The sequence below is a fragment of the Berghia stephanieae genome, chromosome 2, assembly GCF_034508935.2.
Source record: "Berghia stephanieae isolate SIO BIC M18660-M18661 chromosome 2, UCSD_Bste_1.3, whole genome shotgun sequence".
NCBI lineage: Eukaryota > Metazoa > Mollusca > Gastropoda > Nudibranchia > Aeolidiidae > Berghia > Berghia stephanieae.
This window is the reverse complement of record NC_088361.1, coordinates 37,997,738-38,021,596: the sequence shown is the minus strand read 5'-3', so window position 1 is coordinate 38,021,596 and position 23,859 is coordinate 37,997,738. Positions and strand designations below refer to the sequence as shown.

Here is a 23,859-nt window from a genome sequence, read left to right as displayed (position 1 = left end):
TAAGTCATACACAGACAAAACGACTGTGTTGCCCAATGTTTATAACACGGTATCGATTAATTTTGATGACCCCCCCCCCCCCCCCCATGCCCAATAAATAAATAAAAATAAACCTGGGACTTTGAGTAAAAAATATCTGGCAATTCTTTTAAAAGTATGTTTTGCCATTATAAGGCAATTCTGCGGCCAATAAGATATGTCAAAGGAGTTTGTGAATTCCCTTTCATTAGGCATTCATGTCGTGCTTACAAAAACTGGGCAGAAAATTTTTACTTTATATCATTATGTAGCACGATTAAAATAACAGCCAACTTACCAAATATTCTCACAACCAAGATTACTTTGAAGTCTCGGGTTTCGTGATTCTTGACAAGTGATGGACCCTTTAACTTGCTCAATGTTTTGCGTATAAAGTCATTCTTGGGGGCAGCGTGGCTCAGCGGTACGGTCTTTGATTCGTACCCGAAAGGTGCCGAGCTCGATCACCCGCCGCTGCGCTGTGTGGCCTTGAGCAAGTCACCTCACCCTAGCTCAATTTGCGGCGCTGCACTGCGGCGGACTCCTGGGTTATTCCGGTCTTCCCTTGGAATATACCCTAGAGACAAATTTCCCCTATGGTATAAATAAAGGGAATTTTAATTTATCAGTGTGCAATCAAAATCGGCGGTATATTGACCATAGAACGAGATCCGCTGATACTCGAATTAATGCTGGTTTGAATGCCGTCGATGCGAGCTTTCTGTTGTTTAGCTGGAGTCTCCCTACAAATCTCCGATAATCCCAACTGAAACTACTCTGAAAATTTACCTCAACAGGTCATACTGTTCATTAAATGTTTCTAAGTCATAGCTATACAAGTACATCTTCGTAATCCATTAATTCATGTTTGGGCCTGCTCAACATAATGTTTCCGCACATTATAAAAATCTTAAGAGAAATTGCATGAAAGCACACTCTCCATTTTCATTATTATTATCACTATTTTTATTATTATTGAGCTTTTTAAATATAGAGCAATATCCACTAAACGTGCTCAAAGCGCTTTACAAGGGTCCCTGGCCAACAGCAACACATAACATGTAGAACGAGACATGACGCCTGTTAGGCGATATTACAATTATTTTTCCAACAGAGACAACGCTGTTAACAGCCAGGTACTCATTTTGCACCTGAGTACGGTGAGAGAATGCGAGTAAAGGGTCTTTTCCAAGGACAACTATGCGCCGAGCGAGGCTCGGACCCATGACCTTCCGACCCGAAAGCGAGTGTCATACCACAAGACCACATAGCCGCACAACCATTATTATCATTATTATCATCATCATCATCATCATCAGTATTATTATCTTGAATCAAATTTATGGACCATTGACAAAAAACGCACAATAAAAGTCAGCGAAATATTTCCATTCCATCCCTGTTCTATAATCGTCCGGTCCGCCCGCCGATCGGTCAATCTCCTTGGGGTCGTGCCGTGTCAATACAGCTGCTCGGGATTACAGCCTTGCTGAGACGGTGACAGTTTCACTAAAGGTCCCACCAAGAAATCCAAACGATCCCCACCACCACCCCAAGGTTATTTTCTACTGTCTACTCCTTTCACCCCCCCCCCCCCCCCCCCCAACTTCCCCTCCTCCCCACAAACCTTAAAACCAATTTTTCACTTTCGTAAGGCGTGGTGGACATACCTCAAGCTACGAGTATGTGGTTGAAGGTGCAATTACCAATACAATACAACGGAGCTAGGGGACACGGGCTACTATTGAATAGATCCTATGGTCTGAAATAATGCGAGTAGAAGGGTGTTGAGAGGTCGGTATTGTTATAAATTACAATATACAGCCCATGGGTTCCCCAGAGTTTAAATACCGATGTGAAGCCGTTGCGTAGTCCACTGGCAATACTGATAACTATGATAAAAAAAATGTAGTCTTTCAGAACCACAGGCCTCGTGGAGCCGGAGTTTTTACCGGTTTCTTACGCGTGAAACAGACAATAACGATTGCTTGTTTGGATAGGACGCTAGGCTATCGCAAAGTACTTTCCACCAGATCAAACAGACCCAGCTACCTTATCAATGTTGGGTGGAAAAGGGATTGGGGAAGGGGGAGGGGGTTCTAAAAGAGATTCCGACCTCACCTGGTATCGATCTCGGACCCTTTGCGTATGAAGCGACTGAGCAATCGGGACCCCCGACAGCTATTATAGCGAACTGTAAACCATTTGGCCGAAAATTCATAAAGACACTCTTTTTTTAAAATTAACGATACCGTTTCAAGTAAAACTCTCTTCTCAGATAGTCATCATAAACCATTAGGTCCATTAGCGGGAGTATATACTGGTTTCTCTCACGTAACGCTTTATAAATGACAATCGCTTGCTATCCTTTGAGTTAGTTTCATAAACTCGTTTTCATTTATTAAATTCTATAAAAATCATAATAAAATTCTCAACAATCTGTTGAATATGCCGCAATATATCATGTCAAATTTAGTAAAAACTTCAGTCATCCTAAAAGCTCCCTCTATATCACGGTCAGTCATGGTCGTGACTAGACATGAACATCGGGGGCATCACACAGACGGGAAGAGAATACAGTGAGAAAGGCTGCAATAGCCAATGTCTAATCCTATCTAATAGTCTTGTAGAATAAAACCTTGATGACACAATACTAATTCTCACGAACTTCCAAAATAGATTACGATTATCATGGAGAGAGAGAGAGAGAGAGAGAGAGAGAGAGAGAGAGAGAGAGAGAGAGAGAGAGAGAGAGAGAGAGAGAGAGAGGGGGGGCGGGGGGATAAGAATCTCAGGCAGACTCCGGTAATGTAAAAGTTTAAGTACATTAAAAAAATATAACCCGACAAGCGTCATGAACCGTGTGCAATCAAAAGTTTTGTGATATATGGCTTGCTTGGGAATTAAATGTAGTCTTGTGAATAAACATGTCACAATCGTGGAAATGAAAATTTTAAAGAACGGATCATGTATTTAATTTGAAATCTGAGAGTAACTTATTTGTAATACAACAAGCAGGAAATGTTCATGATTAATTCTTCCAGCACCTTATTTAAAAATGGAAGGGACTTTTCATTGAACGTATGTCATAATACCGATCAGTAAAGCTTGCTTATCAGTCGTTTGACGTCGTCAGCAGTCAGCCCCAAGCAGCTGATCTGCATTGGGAAAAAGAATAGAACAACAACAGGGGTAAATGAAATGAAATGAATCGTGGCACAAGCTGTAACATTTGATCCGGATTAGGGTAGTGAAGGTATGTGTGTGGCTCAAGCCGAAACCGTTACTCCTGTGACACTTGCACGGTTCATTTCTTCTTCTCCCTTTACGTTGCCATTTTATCAACACACACACACACACACACACACACACACACACACACACACACACACACACACACACAGACGCACGCTTTTGGAATTTCCAGGAAGAAGTTATATGTTTACTTAAATTCCAATGTTATCAGTAAGACTAAAGACGAATGAGGAGGACGAAATGAAAGAAGAGGAAAAAGAAAAAAAAGGTGAGGAGAGAACGAGAAGCTTGACGAGGTGGAGGTAGACAAAAGCGTGAAGAGGAGGAAAAAGGCGAAGAGACGAACAAAAAAAAAAAAAACCCAACAAAAACCAAAAAAACAACAACAACAACAAAAAAGACAAGTCCCATCAGAGAATGTATAGTAGGCGTAATTACACGGGATAACTATATATGAAGTTTTTAACATTGACATTGACCCAGGGCGATCATATCATCGTTATCATTTCAGGTCATGAAACAAGTCTTTATTTTCGTTTTTTACTTTTAAAGCAACAACTTATTTAATTTATAATTATGAAAACGATTCTCTCCTCGGTCCACCCACCAAGCTATTGTCGTTATCAATGCACTGACACTTACGAGGTTATAACCTTTCAAGTTACTTTGATCAATGCAAAATGAAACTGAAAAATCTGAAAATAAAATTTTTCGACGTTTGGTCTAAAGATTCCAAAAGTAAACGATAATAAATGGAAATTACCACAACAGTTGTTACATCAATCAGAGTAGAAGATGGAGGAACAGATAATGTGATAAAGATGTAAATGCCATAATTTAAAAAGCAAGATCAGCCTTCACCACAGAACCTGAGATTCAAAAGAGATCAATACTGCCACAAAATACAAATATTTCTTCACCACCAATATGAAAGCTGTCCTTCCAATGGAACAGAAACACTTCAGCAAAAGATATAACCCTAAATTCCTGAAAGAAACAAATATATATTTCAGTTGAGGACCAGCAACAACAAGCTAAGGGAAAATGCATTAAGGAACTTGCCCTGTCATTTTGATGATTTGAAAGACGAAAGGGGAAATGATTTGGTCACATCCTCTGAAAGCCAGCAAGCAATGTCAATTTGTACAGACAGGCATTGACTTGAAATTCACAAGGTAAGAGACTGGGTTGGCCAAGAAAGATTCAACTTTGGAACCAGCTGAAGAGAATTTTGGAGGCCCAGGAGAGATTGATGGAGAAAAATTTGACAACTTATGCTCTATGTTCAAGGGCACCTTTGCCCAATCTATAAGTATAAGCGACTCCGTCTCACTCTCACACCAAAAGCGACAAATTAGGGAGAAGGCACTGGTGTAAGATAAATATCTGAACAAGTGTATATGAAACAAAGCAGGAAAAATAAAACAACCCCAAAAATAGTCTGTTGGATACCAGTCTCATATCAAAACTATTGCTCCCAAATTTTGTTCTGGAAATTTAGCTTTGCTTAAGACATAAAAACTAAAATTGATATATCAGCATGCAGGCACCTGATGTAACAATCAAAGTGTTTTGGAAAAAGCTCAATTTTGTATTTTCAGATTACAATAAGAGGAGTGTTAAAGCAAGTACAAAATCATAGAAAGTAAAGACAGGTCAATGGCATATCAAGTCTGTCAAGATTTGTATATAACATCCACATCAAAAGAAGACTTGCTAATCAGAGGCACATACATTATATCAATAGTATGATAGTATAATTTTAAAATGTAGCTAATACTTAATAATTCATATCCCTTGATAGCATTGAAAATTTAAACGAACATCACAACAAGGACCAACGTTTAGAACAAATATTTTACCTGCCAATATCCTCCTGCACTGTGTAGTGACTACTAAATGGTTCAGTACTGATATTTGTGGAGGGGACATATTTGCCAGGGCTTAGCCCATTCATTGTCCCAATCTCGTTGAAACAATTGTCATCTCATCATCCCAACAATGTCTGTCCAATGATCCTGAAATAACGTGAGTAAAGGCCTGTGTTAAAAACCATAATTTACAGTCCAACTTGTTATGACCAACACCTATATAATGATTGACAGCTGTTTAAGATAGTCGGTTACTCTCTATTTTTGTAGTGTATAAGGTGGCAATGTGCACAATATTTATGCAGACAGGCATTCTTCCTACAAAACAGTGCTATAATTTTTAATAAGGCATACAAAATGGTCAATGGTTAGACAGACAGTTAACCAATAGTGATTGACAAAGTTCTCTATTTTACTCAGGCCAAATGTTGTCTGCCACTAACCATCATCAATGATGCCAAACCTTAAAATTCATGATGCAATAGACCATGTGTTTACTTAATAAGCTAGGCGGACATGGACAGCAGAAGGGACAGTTGTTAATCTTTTCAGGCTGTCTGACTTAGTCGGCGTCAAGATTGATATGCGACTCAATCGATTTGCTTGACGACATCTGAGTAATTTCACATGATAAGCAAGGCTGATAGAGATTAAGTATGGATGGGGATATCACACCTTGCCACACTGTAAATGAGTGAATTAATTGTTAATTAAGCTTAGTTACTTTATTGTTATAATACGAATCAAACAACTGGACAATGCAATGTGATTCTCTCAAAGCATGTCATTGAGAATACCAGGAATGACATGAAAACAAGGAAAGAATAGACAGGATTGATCCAAAATACTTAATGATTCAAAAACTCTGGGAATAAAAAAGGTCAAGGCCAGTGCAACTACCACAGAAGCTGTAACACTGCTGTACATTTAACAAAACCTGTTTTATTTTTATGCTACTTCATAAATGATCAAAAGGCTAAAACTCATCAAGAAAGACAAGTGGGACATTTCAAAGTCGTTTCAGTTTTAAGACTGTATGAAGTTGTTGGGCATAATTTATCTACCTTGGTCACTTAACTAAAGGGACATTTTCATCAGGAATGGAGGGTATTTTTCTTATACAGGTTGGCTATCAATTCAGACAACTTGAGTTCAGTTTGTTTGTTTTTTTAATGAGAGAGAAAGAAAAAAAAAAGAGAGAGAGAGAGAGAGAGAGAGAGAGAGAGAGAGAGAGAGAGAGAGAGAGAGAGATATATATATATATATATATATATATATATTTTGTGCATGAACAATGGCATTTGAGTCCAAAAAAGCCACGAGAGACTATTCTGCCTCAAGTTCGAATTGCCTCTTTACTTAAATCTAAAGGCCGCATTAGGCCAGATTTGAAATTGAAATGGTGGTCACAACAGAAATGTGACATTTAAGGACTCAAAATCCATTAGTTAATAACAATAACAAAGGCAAAGGCACAAACTTTAGACTAGTCCTATCATTCAGAACTTTCGTCTGATTATTTAATTTTTATAAAATTGGTATCATTAGATTTGTGTTGAAAAGCTCTTTACAATGATGTAGTTTTCAATAAGATCAAACTAATTTTAATATTTTACAAAAGCACCTAACAATACTAGATGTCTAGTCTATACATCACATCATCATATCATGCATAGCATAGAATTTCAACTGCCAGAGCCTTTGAATTTTCCCAGTGATATTTTGAAGGAACAATAAATGAGGAAATTTTAAAAAATAATAGTGGTAAGAAAACATGTGAATAGAAGTTTCTAAAAAAAAATTAATATTGAAAGTTGTCCACGTTGGGATTTGAACCCAGGATGACGTGTACTTATTTGCAGGTCTGAAAACCCAATTATTATGGGCTCATTGTTGTAATGGAAATCTCAAATAAAAATGACAAAATTATTGTCCATTACACAACAATGTTAAACTAGGTCCATAATTGCATTCGGATGTCAGACTTGCATATATGTACACGTCGACCTTCCAATCAAGAGTCAAACAGCTTAATCACTACACTACAAATCCACCCAGCTTGTGGAAATATTTGATCGTGCCCATTTAGAAAAAATAGTTACAGTGAAAACATTATTTACTAAATCTAAAATAATACATCTAAATTGAAAGATATCAATATGAATATCTATATCGTCGGGTAGCCATGATGAGAAGACAATGAAAACATGGTATTTGACAAGGCACATATATAGTAGAGCCCTAAAATTTGGCATGAACAATAAATAATAATAATAATAATAATAATAATAATAATAATAATAATAATAATAATAATAATAATAATAATAATAATAATAATTAATAATAATAGATGGCATTTGTATGGAGCATTATCAAAATTATATAAAATGCTCAATGCGCTTTACATTGGTTGAAAAAAAAAATTGCATCTCTTGTGCACCCCCCCCCCCCCCCCCCCCCCCCCACAAACACACACATGCAGACCTATAAATAGTCACATATAGGTTAATAACCATAAAGTATGTCTCAGATTTAACATAGCAGACGTGAAAAAGAAATGTTTTAGTTTCGATTTAAAAGAATTAATAGAATAGTTGAAGTTGGTTGTTCCCTGACTGATAATTCTAGGGATAGGATTCCAGACAAAGGGCCCATGACAGAAAAGGATCGTCCACCAAAACAATTGAACTTTGAAAGTGGAACTAAAAGTCAGATGAAGACCTTAGTGATCTGGGAGGTGTCTAAGGATGAAATAGTTTTTTTAATTAGACAGGGGCTTCATCATTTAAACATTTCATTGCAATTTTGTAAGTTAATCTCTCTCTGAATGGTAGCCAGTGCAGTTCTTAGAGAACTGGGACGGAGTGGGACATATTAGCGCTGTTCTGAATGACGAGAGATTTTAATCTTGACTTACACCTAAAAGAAGGGAATTACAGTAATCAATATGTGAAAAAATAAAAGTAGTAACAAGCCTCAAATATCTCTGATAGTGGTAATTTTCTTTATATATTAGAAATTTTAAAAGGTTTTCAATTTGTGTCTGCATGGATACATTGTTACCAAAATAGACACCAAGATTTTTAAGACATAAAGAGGACTGTATCGGACATCCATTGATATTCAGACTGACTGTTAATAAAACTTTATTTTTTTCCAATGGTATTTCAACATAATATCAATTCCGTCTTTTCACCATCTTCAATATGTTTGATTCCATCTCAAACATTTTACATCTCTGATTCAGTCCTCCATACATGACATGGAATTAAAAGAAGGATATTGTTTGTGTATCAAATCAGTACATTCGGGTGTCAACTGCATAAAGTCGTTTAATCTACTTGTGTACTACCTGCTTTCTGTTGCTTAAGTAAGAATTCAGCCTTTATTTAAAAAACCCACGCTGGAAATTTTAAAAAAAAATGTATTTGAGAATTGCCAAATTATAATCTCATTAATTAATAATAACTACTGAAATGTTAATGAATTTTCCATTATTTGGAATTTGGCACCATTTAAAAGGAAATTGAAAGACGAAAAACAAGTGATACCAAAATATCTTCGATATTCCTAACAAAGTTTTGCATCTTTTACTGAACCCCCCTACGCGAACGGCAATATCCAGTCTTAACCCCCCCCCCCCCCCCCCCCCCCCCCCGCCCTTAACTTTCATATTTATAAAGAGCGAGTGGGGTCACAATTTTACTCCCACTGCTGCTGCTCACACTCACACTTAAACTTAACTGACTAAACTCAAACTGGGAGACCTTCCATAAGCTACTACATCCCAAGTATTCTTGTTCTAACTAGTAGGGGGTTTGGGAGGGGGGAAACTTTTTTTTTTTAAGTCTCCCCCCTCCCAAACCCCATACTAGAAGTTCTAGTGTATGGGGTTTGGGAGGGGGGAGACTTTAAAGAAAAAAAAGTTTCCCCCCTCCCAAACCCCCCTACTACTACTACTACTACTAAAACAAGAATACTTGGGATGTAGTAGCTTGAAGGTCTCCCCTCAAACTGAAGTCGAAGTGCAAAACCCTCCCGAGAGTCGAGAGTCTCATTCTTTTGTACACTTCCAGTTTCCAGATAAAGTCAGACACATTCGTCAGTGACTATCTAGTAGAGAGATAACTGACTAAAACTAAAACAAGATCTAAAATCAAAGTAAGAGTATGTAAGGATGGAGGTAAGAAGAGTAAGACTGGAGGCCAGGGACTGGGAGTGCTTCCACTGTATTTGTAACTAGATAGATATCTATACATTCTAGTCTAACTCTCTAACTAGAGCTAGATCCTAGCACTAACGGTGTTTTCTAGAATAGGGAGAGTCTAGAGTCTAGAGTCTAGAGTAGAGAAACTGGAGAAGTAAATTCAGTTTTAGTTTTGATTGCACACAGAGTGACCGAGATAGTATAACAAATAAAACATCGTCTTCCTTTACCTGCCCTGACTCTGAACTGACCAATTCTGCTGAACAGTTTAGTACTCTAGTCCAAGATAAGTCCAGTAGAACTCTAAGAGTCTATCTTCTACTCTAGATGTCTAGAGTAGAATGAATGTGAATGTGAATGTGAATGTGTGTTTGGATTGGAGTGAAACAACATCAAGTAAATAAATATGCATGTATGGACTCACTTTACTTCGTCAATAATTCCACAATTGCAAATCCAACTGACTTTACGAAAGATATTTAATCCAATGAGAAAATAAAGCACAAATAAAAAGTCACAAAACTTCTTGAACAATCTCGGTACTTAATGTATAACTTTCAGATGGATAATCTCTACACTACAACTTCAATACCCACAACAAAGCTACCCTTATCTTCCGGTCATAGTGAAAACGAGGCGGTAGCCTACCAAATTTAGAACCCGAAATATTTTTGAGATCAAATAAACTCTCTCTCTCTCTCTCTCTCTCTCTCTCTCTCTCTCTCTCTCTCTCTCTCTCTCTCTCTCTCTCTCTCTCTCTCTCTCTCTCTCTCTCTCTCTCTCTCTCTTCTCTCCCTATCTCTTTATAATATAGTCGATCCGAACCATAATATTAAACATTAAATGTATTTATTATACGTACAGCTTCAGAATAGACCAACATTCTAATACTTCTTATTCTACTAAGAATGATTGTGACTAAAAACCGTTATCAGAGACAACGAGAGTAACTCTAATTAATTGTCTCCGTCCTTATTCATCCATAACAGAAACAGATTAAAAGGTAACAATTCAATTAAATAGGAAGAGCGTTGAGCCCGCAATGATCAGTTTTGGATATCTTGTGGGGTTTTTTTTAAAGCAGACACATAGTATATCATTAGCATCACCGTTCTCATCATCGTCATCGTCATCGTCGTCGTCATCATCATCAACATAATAATAATAATAATAATAATAATAATAATAATAATAATAATAATAATAATAATAATAATAATGGTAAAAATAATAATAATTATTATTATTATTATTATCATCATCATCATCATCATCATCATCATCATCATTATTATTATTATCATTATTATTATTATTATTATTATTATTATTATTATTATTATTATTATTATTATTATTTACATCATTCATTCATCATCATCATCATTTTTTTTCATTATTTATTTATCTATGTATCATCTATTTATTGAATTATTTATTTATATGTACTTATTTATTTATCTATTTATTTATATATCTGTATATTTATTATAATATTTATCTATTCGTTTGTTTATGTATTTTGGATATTGTTTAAAAATACCAAGTCATTACGATCATGTGATGTAAATAGTCCTAAAATCGAAAGTAAAATTGATGTCTGAGGGCCCCACTGAGGGGGCAATGTTCAATGTTCACTGAATACTTGGGGTATCAAGCTCTCTAAATCTTCTCTTATAGTCTCTTGTAAATATTTTCACGTTTACAATTTTTTGTTCGTTTTCAGTTGCTTCTATTTCAAATTATATCTTAGGAGTCATTAGAAAGTGAGTACCAAATAGATCAACATATCATAACAAGAAGTGTACATTTACTTTACCGATGGCACCAAAAGCGGTTGTTCTGTTCAGTGGGAAAAGGAAATCTGGAAAGGACTTCGTCAGCGATATTTTATTCAATAAGTAAGAAAATGACATCGATATATGCATGTGATTTAAAAGCATGTTTAGTCAAAGACAATTCAACTTAATGGATATGAATTTATGTGAAGTAGGAAACAACTTTTTGGCCTTTTTTTTATTAAAATGGCTGCTCACTCTTGGTTTCTGGTACTGGTAGTATGATGCTGATGATGGCAATGATGGCCAATTTGTGACCTTTAGTGATTTAGGTTTTAGATTCCTAGTTCTTCGAGTTCCAGTCCCGCTGTGGATGGCACAGAGCTGAGTCCCATTTTTTCGCCATACACATGTGTAAATTGTAAAGTGGGACCTGGCCTGTCACAGTAACAGAGTTAGTAACAGCTTTGACTTTGACTCTGTGAAATAATATAAATAAATGGGGGCATTGACGTCTTGTCTGGACCTACATGTTGATTGTTGCAGTTGGTTTGAGACCCCTTTAAAGCATTTTTAGCAAATTGAGTGGATATTAAGCTATTTAAAAGCTCAAACATATAGAAAATTGGATCAAGAATATACCAATTTTGGGTTCTATTCATTTTTATCTTGGCGGTGCTTGTCCGTCCTAAGTAATTTTCAAATATTTTCTTTTTTATTCAGATTAGGATCAAGCAAATGCTCAATTCTGAGACTTTCAGGTCCCTTGAAGGCACAATATGCAAAGGTACGCAATAACACTTTTCTAAATTTGTAATAAATATCCAACCCCTCATTCTAATGATAAATATATCGTAGTGTTTTTATGCACCTCCGTTGACGGTGTATCTTAACGGATCATTTTTATACACCTCCGTCACGCATGCGCGATATTGTGTTTCTGTATTTGGACATGGCGAAAGTTATATTGTGACATCTGTAGGGTGTTTTTGTTAATAAATTTATATAAAAATAATAATAATTTTAAAAATCGAAATATAAAACCAGAAAATAGAAGTTGCATTGAAGGTAAAATAATGTTTTAGAAAGACCTTATTAAATGTGATGAACAGTCAGGTATGCAGTGGACAAGCTGTCAGACTCCAACCTTGAAAGTACCGGGTTCGATTCCCATTGTTGACTTTTTTTTTTTTGATTTACTTTGTTTTTGTTTGCTTTTTTTTTTTTTTTCAAAAACTTTTTATCATGTTTTTAAAAAACTTCTATTTTAATTTTCTGAAATTATTTATTTATTTGAGATCAGTATTTGTGTGCCATGTTTCTTTTTACTTTTGATTTTTTAAATTATTGTTATTATTCTTTAATTTATTATCATTGTACATCGGTAATCACTAAGCAGCGTGCTAAACTACAATCTAAAACTATTTAAACCTCATGGACGTATGCAGCAACATTTTCATTAATTTACCATCACCGCCAACGGAGGTGCATAAAAACGGTGCGTTTTTGTACACCTCCAATGGAGGTGTATAAAGATGGTGCATTTTGTACCGTTGGAGGTGTATAAAAACGCCTCCTAAATATATATCTGAAGGGAAATTTAACAGAACGAAGGAGAAGTAGATGTACAGTGCAACCCCTCGACAGTGCGCAGGAACGGAAAATTATGTCATTATCCAGGGATGTCGTAATTCTGTGGGTTTCAAAATGTTGGAAAAGGGGATGTGAAGAGACCTGCAATAATGATACAATGCACGGATATCATGCCTGTGATTTCACATGTCAAAACCATGTTAGAATGTGTATTTTTCTGTTGACAAAGGGTCAGTTAAGCTTTCACTTTCGGTTGTGTATTGTCAATGATTTCATCGTCAACAGTGCTCAAACGCCATTTATCTAGGCTTGTTACTGTTTTAATAATACAATGGAACACATCTCAATTCTTAATTCATCAGTGAGTTTGTCAACGATCTATAATAATATAGCAATGACTACCCCGCACAAATCTTTGGGCCTCTTTTTCACTCACGAAGTGCCCGAATTCGCGTCAAAATATGGGACGAAGCCGTTTCGTATATGCTATTTTAAAAAATTAATTACGAAGCTATTTATCGATGAATATGACTGAAAGTTGGCACACAGTTAGAAAAAAGGTCATTTTCGATTATGTCAAGCGACAAAACTCGTGCGATTACCAGAAGACCGTTAAAAATAGATTTTTACTCTTTGGAGTAAAATATTTCTAAAACTACCGGGCGTGGAGGTTTTGTCGCTGACAAGGTAATACATGAACATTTCTTCTTTTTGCTTGTAAAATTTCATATTAATATGACGAGTACTTTTCCCGTATTTTACAAAACACCATCCCAAGTTTCAACCTTTTAATCCACTTATTACGCAAGATACAACCAAAGGTCGAAAAAAAAATGCCGAAAAAGCGTCCCATATTTTTGCGTTTTTTTCCTCTTTGCAGGTCATCCAAATAAATGACACCTTTAAAACTGTATAACTTGTTTATTTATGAATGGATTTTCAAAATCAAAAAACATTTTTACTCAGTGAAGATAGGGCTTGGATTTTAGACAAAAATTTTCCTCAAAAAGAGAAAAAAACATTTTTCATAGTCATTGCTAAATAATACTGTCGATAGTGCCACGTGATGTGGCAAAGAACAAGAAACCACAGAACATCTGGTCGAGCGTTGTGCTATGACAAGGCTACCGGTTCAGTTTGGCACTGTTTATAAATGTGGCAATCAATTGGCCACCTGGATAGACCATATTGATATTGTAGTGTGAGTCCATTAGAAGCTGCTGCTGCCAGAGGTCCTCGTGATTAATATCGACATTAAAAGTTGCCAAATAAAATGTCATTTGGCCAAACACTACAAACATTTTGACCCCTCCTGAAAAACTCATTGGTTGTGATTAATAAATAATCAACTACACTATGAAAACAATTTGTCATTGGAAAAAATATTACAAACATGGTTTTACTAAAATGTACATCGCTAGTTGTTTTTTTTTTACTACAAATAATATATAGCAAAAAAATAAAATTGAGACAAGAATTCGATGTTGTTATTCGGGAGTGTCATTATCTAACAGTTGCATTGTATATACCTACTGTATTCATACCTTATAGCCCCTAGAAAATTAGGCAATACTTCTTTAAACCTTCCATGCTGTGTCTTCTATCCCCCTATTCTTATATTCCTTTTCATAGTTGCTATTTGTCTCCATCTTGGAATGAGAATATTTGGAAGGATTTTAGTGGGATCTTGTTGTGTCTGGATGGAACTTTTAGGTGATCTCAAACTAAGAACAATGACAGTTTCTTGGAATCTACTTCTGTTTTCCTATTTGAACCAGTCCCCTTTGTCTTCCATTTTCTCTGGTGTTTTAATTGTAAATCTGAAATATTTTTAACAATCCTATCTTCTTCATTTTTATTGACACTGCAAGCATTGTAAAACCCTTAAAAACAAATGCAATTAGGGATTTGAAAAAGTCTTGTTATTGCTGAGCTCTCATTACTTCCGATGACGTTAAACTTAAAGCACCACTGTAGTTTTATGAAAATTATTAATGTCTATATTAACATGAGATTAATAATTTGACATTTTAATTGAATTTGAAACTTTGAAATTCTGTTTATGGTTTTTTATAGGAGCATAATTTGGATTATGAGCGTCTTCTTGATGCATCTGATTACAAAGAAAAGTATCGAGCAGCAATGATTCCGTGGGGAGAGGAGAAGAGGAAAAAGGACCCTGGATTTTTCTGCCGTCTGGCCACTAGTGGGGAAGGAAGTGATAAAGATGTATGGATAATCAGTGATGCAAGGCGGTTAACAGATGTGCAATATTTTGAAGAAAATTATCCTCACTGTCTGATCAAGGTCAGAATATTTGCAGAGGAGACTGTTAGAGGAAAAAGGGGATTTGTATATACAAAAGGTGAGATTTTTTCCAATGAATTCTGGTATATAATTATTTAACAATGTTATGAATTAGAACATTATTAAATCATGGTCTTTCTAAATTGCAAATAAAAAAGACCATTTAAATCAGGTGACTCTATGGAAAGGCCATTTATGTAGGAAACACGATGCAAAGGTATTACACATTAAAAAGTTGCTGTTGGGGCAGAATTGATTGTACTAAATATATGGATGAACAGGTGAAAGGAAATATGGAAATAAGTAAAGGTATTGAGGGTATTTGTTATGTCATAACATCTTGCAAAAGTTTACACTTCATAACACTACAAGCATGTTGTTGAACAGGTATGACTTTGTTCCTCTGATGAGACAATCGCCAACAACAGTTTTAGACATATCACTCTACTTTTCTTTAAATCAAATAGCGCTGACAGTGCACACAAGAACAGTTGCTTTTGCCGATAAATCACTTAGATTGTAGTAAATATTTGGTAGAATTTTTTTTAAATATCTTAATGATAGAGATTCATTGTGTGACCATATAATTTCATTAATGCTTAGTACCAGTATTTACCCTAACTGCTTTTGCTTGCTTCCATATTGTTTTGATGGGTAGTTTTGTTATAATGTAATTTGTTACATACATTTTACTTTGTTTCCTATTTTAAAAATTAGACTAATCTGGAGATTTTCCAAGATAACCAATTCAATAAATGTACTTTTATTTTTGGAATATTTTCATCCCATACTAAACTTGCTTTGTGCCTACTTAAAAGTTGTCTGTAGTCAGTAATAAATTTTTGATTTTATAAAAATATCAGAAATTAATACAACCTCATACCTTTCATTTTATTATTTTTAAAAATAGGTGTGGATGACATTGAATCTGAGTGTGGCCTTGACTCAGGCGTAGAGTGGACAATAGTCATCAAGAATAATGAGGATGATGAGCAATTGCAACGGGATGTGAATGATCTTTTGAGTAAAATAACTTTGTTATCAAAATAGTATTTGCAAACATAATGTTTTAATTGCACCTAAAATGTAATAAAACAAATAATACAGAAAAAAAAAGGTTTATTCATTGCAAAAATGTGCCATTAAGTTATTCAAAACGATTTTGTTTTAATTGAGTTTCATACAAAGTATGGCTCCCAAACATTTTTGTAATAGTTGATGAGAGATATAGGGCATAGAGATGAAAACCAAGAATAAACATATCATGGTGTGTAGAGAGAGCCAAACTTGGGATCCAGTTGATATGACATCTTCTGTCTGGCTGAGAAAGAGAGAGAGAGAGAGAGAGAGAGAGAGAGAGAGAGAGAGAGAGAGAGAGAGAGAGAGAGAGAGAGAGAGAGAGAGCCACTTCAGCCATACAAATATGGCTTTCAAACCTGGTACCTATCGTGCAGACTCCCTACTTTCAACTATCAAGGAGATCACAACAAGGCTGCTTCACTAACCCTACTAGCTTTCAATAACCTCTTCTTTGTATGAAACAAGAAATACACATTTAAACAAATGTGAAGCTGGATGGCTTAGTGGCTATTGCGACTGCTCACCCAATCTCTTTCTCTCTCTCTCTCTCTCTCTCTCTCTCTCTCTCTCTCTCTCTCTCTCTCTCTCTCTCTCTCTCTCTCTACCTCTCTCTCTCTCTCAAGGAATTGGATCCCAAGTTCTGATCTCTAGCACCATGATCTTTTTATTCCGTTTTCATCTGGCACTTCTCTATATCTTATATTTCTCATTATTGGTGATATAGGTGCCCGCTCCTAATTGAATAGTTAAAGGTTTACTTTTTGTTGTTTTTTTATGCAACTTTTAACAGAATTTTTATTATTATCATCATCATCATCATCATCATCATCATCATCATCATGGAAGGGTGCCCGTTAGCATGGCTTAGAAGTTACAATACGTCCTAGAATCGTTATCATTATTATTATTATTATTATTATTATTATTATTATTATTATTATTATTATTATTATTATTATTATTATTACTATTTAGCATTCTTCATTCATTGACACAATAATATTTATATTGTATTAACAACTTAGTTTTCTCAAAGAGTCATGAACCATGTTTTAAAGTGATATACAGTATTAAATATATATATATGTGTATTATCCCAATGTGCCAATGAGACTAGGGTATATGGCTGAAAGCAGTCATAACAGATCCAAATGTATATTGAGTAGGCAACTCTCACTCGATATCACCACCCGACTACAGTCTTGTTTTTCTCTTTCTTTATTGTTGTTTCCAAATTTTATATCACCTCAAAAACTTCAGAAGCAATTCTGGTTAAAATCAACTCACTGTGATTGACTGACTTATTTAAACAGAAAGAATTAAGTCATAGTGTTAGATGAAGAGAGGGAAAACAGAAATAATGGTATGTAAGTCAAGTGTATCAAGTATTACATTCATTATATAGAGATGCCAACTTTTCCTGACTTGATCGGGAGCAAGCGTGCAGGTGTGTTTGTAAGATATATAATATATATATATATATATATATATATATATATATATATATATATATATATATATATATATATATTGAATCGTGTTTGATACAAATATGGTACAGATAGTGCTCGACATGTAGCAATGGAGCGAATTATTATTTTAATATTTACCACAATGTTGGAGTCAGTCTACATCGATGTTGTTCAAACAACAACAGACAACAAACCAAACTCATGTAAAACACAGTCCTGACGATGGCTAAAAGGCCTGAAACATCGATGTAGACTGACTCCAACATTGTGGTAAATATTAAAATAATAATAATAATAATATATATATATATATATATATATATATATATATATATATATATATATATATATATATATATATATATATATATATATATATATATATATATAAATTGATGAATAGAAGGCAATGTCAAGTTATTGCCAATTTTTTAAATGTTTTGTAAGTTACCTTCGGGTGCTCTGTAATTATCTGATTTCAATTTAATGAATCTCATACTTTTCGATGGCCAACACATTTCGCCATTTTTTTATCATTTGTGCTCATTAACATTTTCAACAAGATAAATCGTCCTCACATTGCTCACTAAGCGAGGATGACACTCAGATACAATGTTTGTTTGGTCATTGGACTATCTCGACTATTAGTTCTAAGTTTCCTCAGATGATAGCAACTTTTAGAGCATCTATGTGGTCTTGTATAAAATTTGGCTTCTGAACTGTAAATCCTTGGTTCAAGACCTACTGCGGGTATATCCAAGTCGAGTCCTTGGAAAAGACTTTTCTCACATTCTCTCACCGTACTCTGGTATTAGATGAATAACGAGCAGACACAACGCTGTCGTTGATCGAAGTGAAAAATATTACAATGACACCTCATAGGCAGTTCAGTTTTGCTGTTGGGACCTGTTGTAAAGGGCTTTTTTTTTTTTTTTGGTGTGCTAAATAAAAGTTCACGTCTTTTGTTGTGTTTTTATTTTTTTAACTATGCATTACAACATTTACACTCTAAGCAAATATAACCTGTCTATGAATCCTAAAAGCATCTGGTTAAAATTAAAATCTCTCAGCTCACAGTTAGGACATGGTTACTATTACTGTATTGCATCTCTCATGACTGTAGACAGTCTGAATACGACTTAACCAAAAATGCCATTTTCCTTTTTTTGTCATGATTAAGACACTTTCGAAACATTTTACTCTGACTCTGACTGAAGTTATGTAACTCAGGAAAATGAAAGACAACTTTAGGAATGAGTAGCATCCCTTGATACTTTTCATTTTGTTCAATAGTTTTACAGTCCACAGCTACTCACAGCTTAATATTCACCAAGAGAACTGTAGTGCTCGAGAATAAGCAACCTCAGTATGCAAACATTAACATGTCTAATATGTAATTGATTACGAAGTCCCCGTAGTTTCAGTTAATCTCTATTTTATTATATATAAATACATTATTACTTTGAAAATGATATTGATCATATTTTATTGTTTCATACATTCCTTGACCTTGTTTCCATGATGCAATCATTAAGCCTTTTTTATTCCAAGAAACACATTTAAATGCATAAGTAAGAGCATGCCTCTTTTTACGAGAACATGTCCCTATTGAGATTTTTTGGTGCCAGTTTTTTAAAATCAAAGTTTATAGAATATACATATTTTATTTTTTACATTTTGAGTCTCGACTCAATGTTTATAATTTGTCAAGATTTTAAGATTTATCCGAAACAAGATTTTATTTCTGACTTTTTGATGATGTGTTTGTGTATATATCTATATATATATCAGGTGGTCACAAAAAATATGCGCTACTTTTTGTTGGCTTGTATCTCTGAGACTTTTCATTGGATTTCTTTCAAATTCATAAAACAAATTCTTATACCTAGATTGTCAAAATTTTATGAATATGAATCAATAATCAAAAAAGATACAGTGATTTTTTATAAACCGCGGTCAGAAATACAATGATTCTCATGATTCTCCTCATCATGTAAGAAATCGTCTATATAGAACACTCACATGCCTATTTTGGTCCAACGATTACAAAATTAGCACTTTAAGTGATTAATAGCACCGCCGTCCTCTTTAATGACTCAACGTAGACTCTTTTTTCAACTCGAAATGCACTTCCGAATTTCCTTAATGGTTATCTCCTCCCAGCATAAAATAATTATTTCTCTTAAGGTTTCTTCTGTGAATGCAGATCTTTGTCCACTTTAAACCTTCTCGGTCAAAGAATTTCAAATTGCGTAATCCATGTTTTCAGGCCAGGTGGTTGAGGCGGCCAGTTGTCTTTCCCTATGAATTAAATATTTTTACTTCGAAGAAAAGCTTGTGTTCTTTTGCTCATATTCATATTATGGGATGTAGCATCATCTTGTTGAAAAATGAAATTGCTTCCTGGATAAAGGTGTTCACAGTCTAACAAAAGATTTTTTTCCAATAGTTTTATGTAATTATCAGCATAGAGTTTCTCAGGCATAGCAACAAGTGTCTTCTTTACAACTCGCAAATGTCACAATAAGTTGCGTCATCTTTTCGATATCAAAACTTTTATATAGTGTACAAGATTTTATATTATTCAAAAACCGTTCATTTGATATTTTGCATTTCTATTAAAGAATTGTTCTTAATTTGCAAAAGATATCTTTATAACTTTTTTTACACAAGATAGAAAGAAATAGCGGCGCGTTTGTTTTTTTGTGAACACTTGATAACATATGTGTGTTTGTGTGTATGTGTGTATGCATGTGTCTTTAAAGATACTTTTTTCAATTTACACGATATTGGTAATTAAATAAAACTCATGCTAGTAATTGTATTGAGTAAATTTTGTTTTACATTTGGTAAAAGCACCTAAAATATCTAGAGTGAGCGGATCACACAGAGGTAGAAGGCTAGGGTGGAGTGAGTTAAGGTCTCTGTAATTACCCCAATAGCAATAACTGATTTTACCGGTTCACTGTCATACTCTAGAAAGACATGTATTTAAAAATTTGGCCAGAAAACTCGTCCTTCAAATATCAATTGGTTTAAATGACCCTCATCTTGACAAAAACTCTTAAACCTAGGATCTTGCAAGATCGTGAGCTTTTTTTTTATATAGCGCAATATCCACTAAAGGTGCTCAAAGTGCTTTACAAAGGGTTCCTGACCAACAGCAAAATGTCCCAGGTTTGAGAGTTTTTGTTAAGATGAGGATCATTTAAATTAATTGATATTTGAAGGACAGATATGTTCTTAGGCTTATATAGTGTAATTTTTCAAGCGCGGCTATGTATGATACTTGCCTTTTCACCAGAGAATACAGAGTTCAAGTCCCGCTCTTAATGGTGCATAATTGAGTCCTTGGAAAAGACTCTTTACTCACATTCTCTCACTGTAGTCAGGTGTAAAATAAGTACCTGGCAGTTAACAGCGTTGTCCCTTTCAGAAAAAAAATGTAATATCACCTAACTGGTGACACGTCCTGTATGTAAAGTGTTGCTGTTGGCTAGGGACCATTTGTAAAGCTCTTTGAGCGCATTGAGTAGCTATTGCTGTATATAAATGCTAAGGTGTTTTCTTTTAAATTACTTTTTAATCCTCTTGGTTCCTGTTGGGGTACATATGGGGCTTCAATTATGCTCTCCAATGGTCACCCGATTCAGGGCCATTTTCAATGGTTTTGTGGTCTTGTGGTATGACATTCGCCTTTGAAACAGTGGGTCCTTATTTCGAGTCCCGCTGTGAGTGACACTATCACATAACGTATTTTAAAAATTGACAGCCCTTTGTATCATGCTTTGAAAGACGCTGACATCATTATGATGTAAGAAATGCCTTCGTTCAAAATCTGATAATTTAGTGTTAACGTCTCTACTAGTTCGCACCCAAGCTCTGAACACCTGATTTTATAATCGAAAAGTTGAGTGATTAAAATATATGTATATCCTTTCATATGAATACTCTGCTCTCTAAATGCAACATATACCTTTTAACAATCCTAATTACAGTAGACTCCGGATAAGACAATGCCTAGGGGAATAGGAAAAAACAATCATCTTAACTGAAAATCAACTTAACCGGAGGGCAGTGTAACCAAATGAGCAAAAATGCGTGCTAATAAAGCAAGCCAATCTAAAATAAGTATGGCCCATGTTGCGAATTCCTTGCATCGAATTGACCCAAGAAGTAGACGTCCCCGTAGTGGTCGCGCTTCTTGTAAATCGTCGAGACTGAATTGGCTGGTATGCCAAATTTGTCTGCATGATTTTCTGTCGCATGCCAGACTTTTCAACTGCATCTAACAGTTTGATCTTTATTTTCAGCGATAGGGTTGTCAACCTTCTGTTTGCCATTTCAGTTCTAGACTTGACTTGAATTCTTGATAAAATTGATACTTATTAAGAGGGTCATTAGATAGGATGGCCTGGAATCAGTTTTAAAAAAAATTTTTTCTAAAAATCTTGACTTGAGGTTGCGACCATGTAAAATGTGAGATGGATAAATCAAAGCTATTCGATACTGCTTATGTACATTGAGCACAGATGTCAGGCAAAGCACCTACGTCACATCGGTGTGCGCCAATCATTCGCAGATATTCTTAACCAATGAAAAGTCTTACTGGTAGATTTTTAAACTATTGGAAATACTTGTTTATTTGTGATTTTATTGTCGTCATGAGTGACAAGAACATCGACTTATGTGGAGTGTTTGTTTTTTACGAATGTTATATAGGAAGAAGGGAGAGGGACCAAGAAAAAAAATCGACTTAAGCAACGTCGACGAATCCAGAGTGTACTGTATATAGTAGCTCATGAGTGAGCTACCTGAACTAAAGTGCATTTAAAACTGTGTAAGATGGAACCAAATGGACATGGGAGAAAAAATTGTTATAGTTATAATCAAATTTTGATCTTATAATATAGATGTTTTCATATTTCTTCATGAAGACACATAAAATGCACAACTTACGATTATTTATATATCCATGCCAACAAGCCGCTAAACCTTAAAACTATGAGATGATGCATAGCTCAAGATAAATATCTATGTATTATCTTATTTCTTGATAGTGCAAGCTTTAAAAAAAAAGAATTTGTTTTTCCATTGTTTGGTGGTTGGGTTGTCTTTGTTTTGTTGCTGCTGATGTTGACATTTAGGTTGTTACACTTTATTTAACCCTTTCTTTCTAAAATTTTCTATGTCCTCTTCCCTCTGAGTACCTGATAAGCACTTATCATGAGTATTATAAGTTTGTGGGCTTGGGACTGCCTTAAGGCCCATCACTCTTGTGTTCCGATTAATTTTTTGAGAAAAAAGATAACAAGTTCCATATAGCCATGTCAATCATGTTAAGCCTTCCCTTTGATGTATAAGCCGCACAACAGTCGCCCATGACTAAGCCCCACCCAGGAACGACTTCATGCGTCCATCAATCACCATATTTCAAACTTTAACAAATTTAACAAAAGAACAACTGGTTCCTAAGATTCTTGACCTTCCGACAATTGGTCGTTTTTACAGCCGACATGTCAACAGCTGTCAGGTTGAGTCACAGGTAAAGCTTTTCAAAATGACTGTTTCAAAAGTTGCATCACTCTCTCCATCCTTATGAATTCTTCATTGGAGCAAGGCAAAGAGATAAAAAAGTCAACTACTATTCCAGTTACTTTTGAAATATACAAGGTATGTATACCATCGATCTCATCTCATTGAGAATTGAAAAATAATCTAAAATTAATTATCAAAAATGAATATAACAGCTTCGAAAAAGAACCAAACAAAGTACCAAACAAGGTTATCTTGTTTTGTTTTGTTTTTAAGGGTTTTACGGCGCTTGCAACACATTTAGGTTATATCAGCGCCAGTAAAAAGAGAAAATGGGATAGTAAAAAGTTCTAGAATTACAATTAAAGCACTCAAGAGAAAGTAAGACAAAGGGGAACTGGTAACAAATAGTTGTTGTTCGTTGCTTTAGGTCTCTTCCAACACAAATAGGGATCAGATGTAAATTCCAAGAGCATACCACCAATGTACTTAGTTTGAGATCACCTATAAGTCTTATCCGGACACTAGCACAAAATCCAACAAAAGAGGAACACACTCAAATACTTACATTATACATTTAAAATAACACATACAATAATACATAACGGAGAGATGATTTAAAAGGAAAAAAATATCATCTCCCAAAACAATAACTATGCATTTGACTGTTTCCCTCCCAGCCAGGACTCCAACTAGGGCCAGGAAAAAAACAAGTAATTTCATTCCAAGACAAAGATAGA

At 34.9% G+C, this 23,859-nt stretch overlaps 2 protein-coding genes across 3 annotated transcripts in view; one reads left to right on the top strand and one right to left on the bottom strand.

Moving 5' to 3' along the window:
- Nucleotides 1-9,978, bottom strand: part of LOC144964827 (serine/threonine-protein kinase 17B-like) — a 37,862-nt gene extending 27,884 nt beyond the window's left edge. The window contains exons 1-2 of one of the 2 annotated variants that reach the window (XM_078899483.1): nt 9,779-9,978; nt 5,136-5,291 (exon numbers count right to left, since the gene is read on the bottom strand). In XM_078899483.1, coding sequence (XP_078755609.1) covers nt 5,136-5,230 — 95 coding nt within the window. In that variant the 5' untranslated portion in view covers nt 5,231-5,291; nt 9,779-9,978. Of the gene's footprint in view, nt 1-5,135; nt 5,292-9,584; nt 9,665-9,778 lie in introns of those variants that run through there. The other variant, XM_078899484.1, reaches the window with a different exon arrangement.
- A 974-nt stretch (nt 9,979-10,952) lies between these two features.
- LOC144964826 (phosphomevalonate kinase-like) lies at nt 10,953-17,562 on the top strand. Its single transcript, XM_078899482.1, has 4 exons — nt 10,953-11,255; nt 11,856-11,919; nt 14,802-15,090; nt 15,943-17,562. The coding sequence occupies exons 1-4, from the start codon at nt 11,176-11,178 to the stop codon at nt 16,080-16,082; spliced, it is 573 nt and encodes a 190-aa protein (XP_078755608.1). The 5' UTR covers nt 10,953-11,175; the 3' UTR covers nt 16,083-17,562.
- The last annotated feature ends 6,297 nt before the right edge of the window (nt 17,563-23,859 follow it).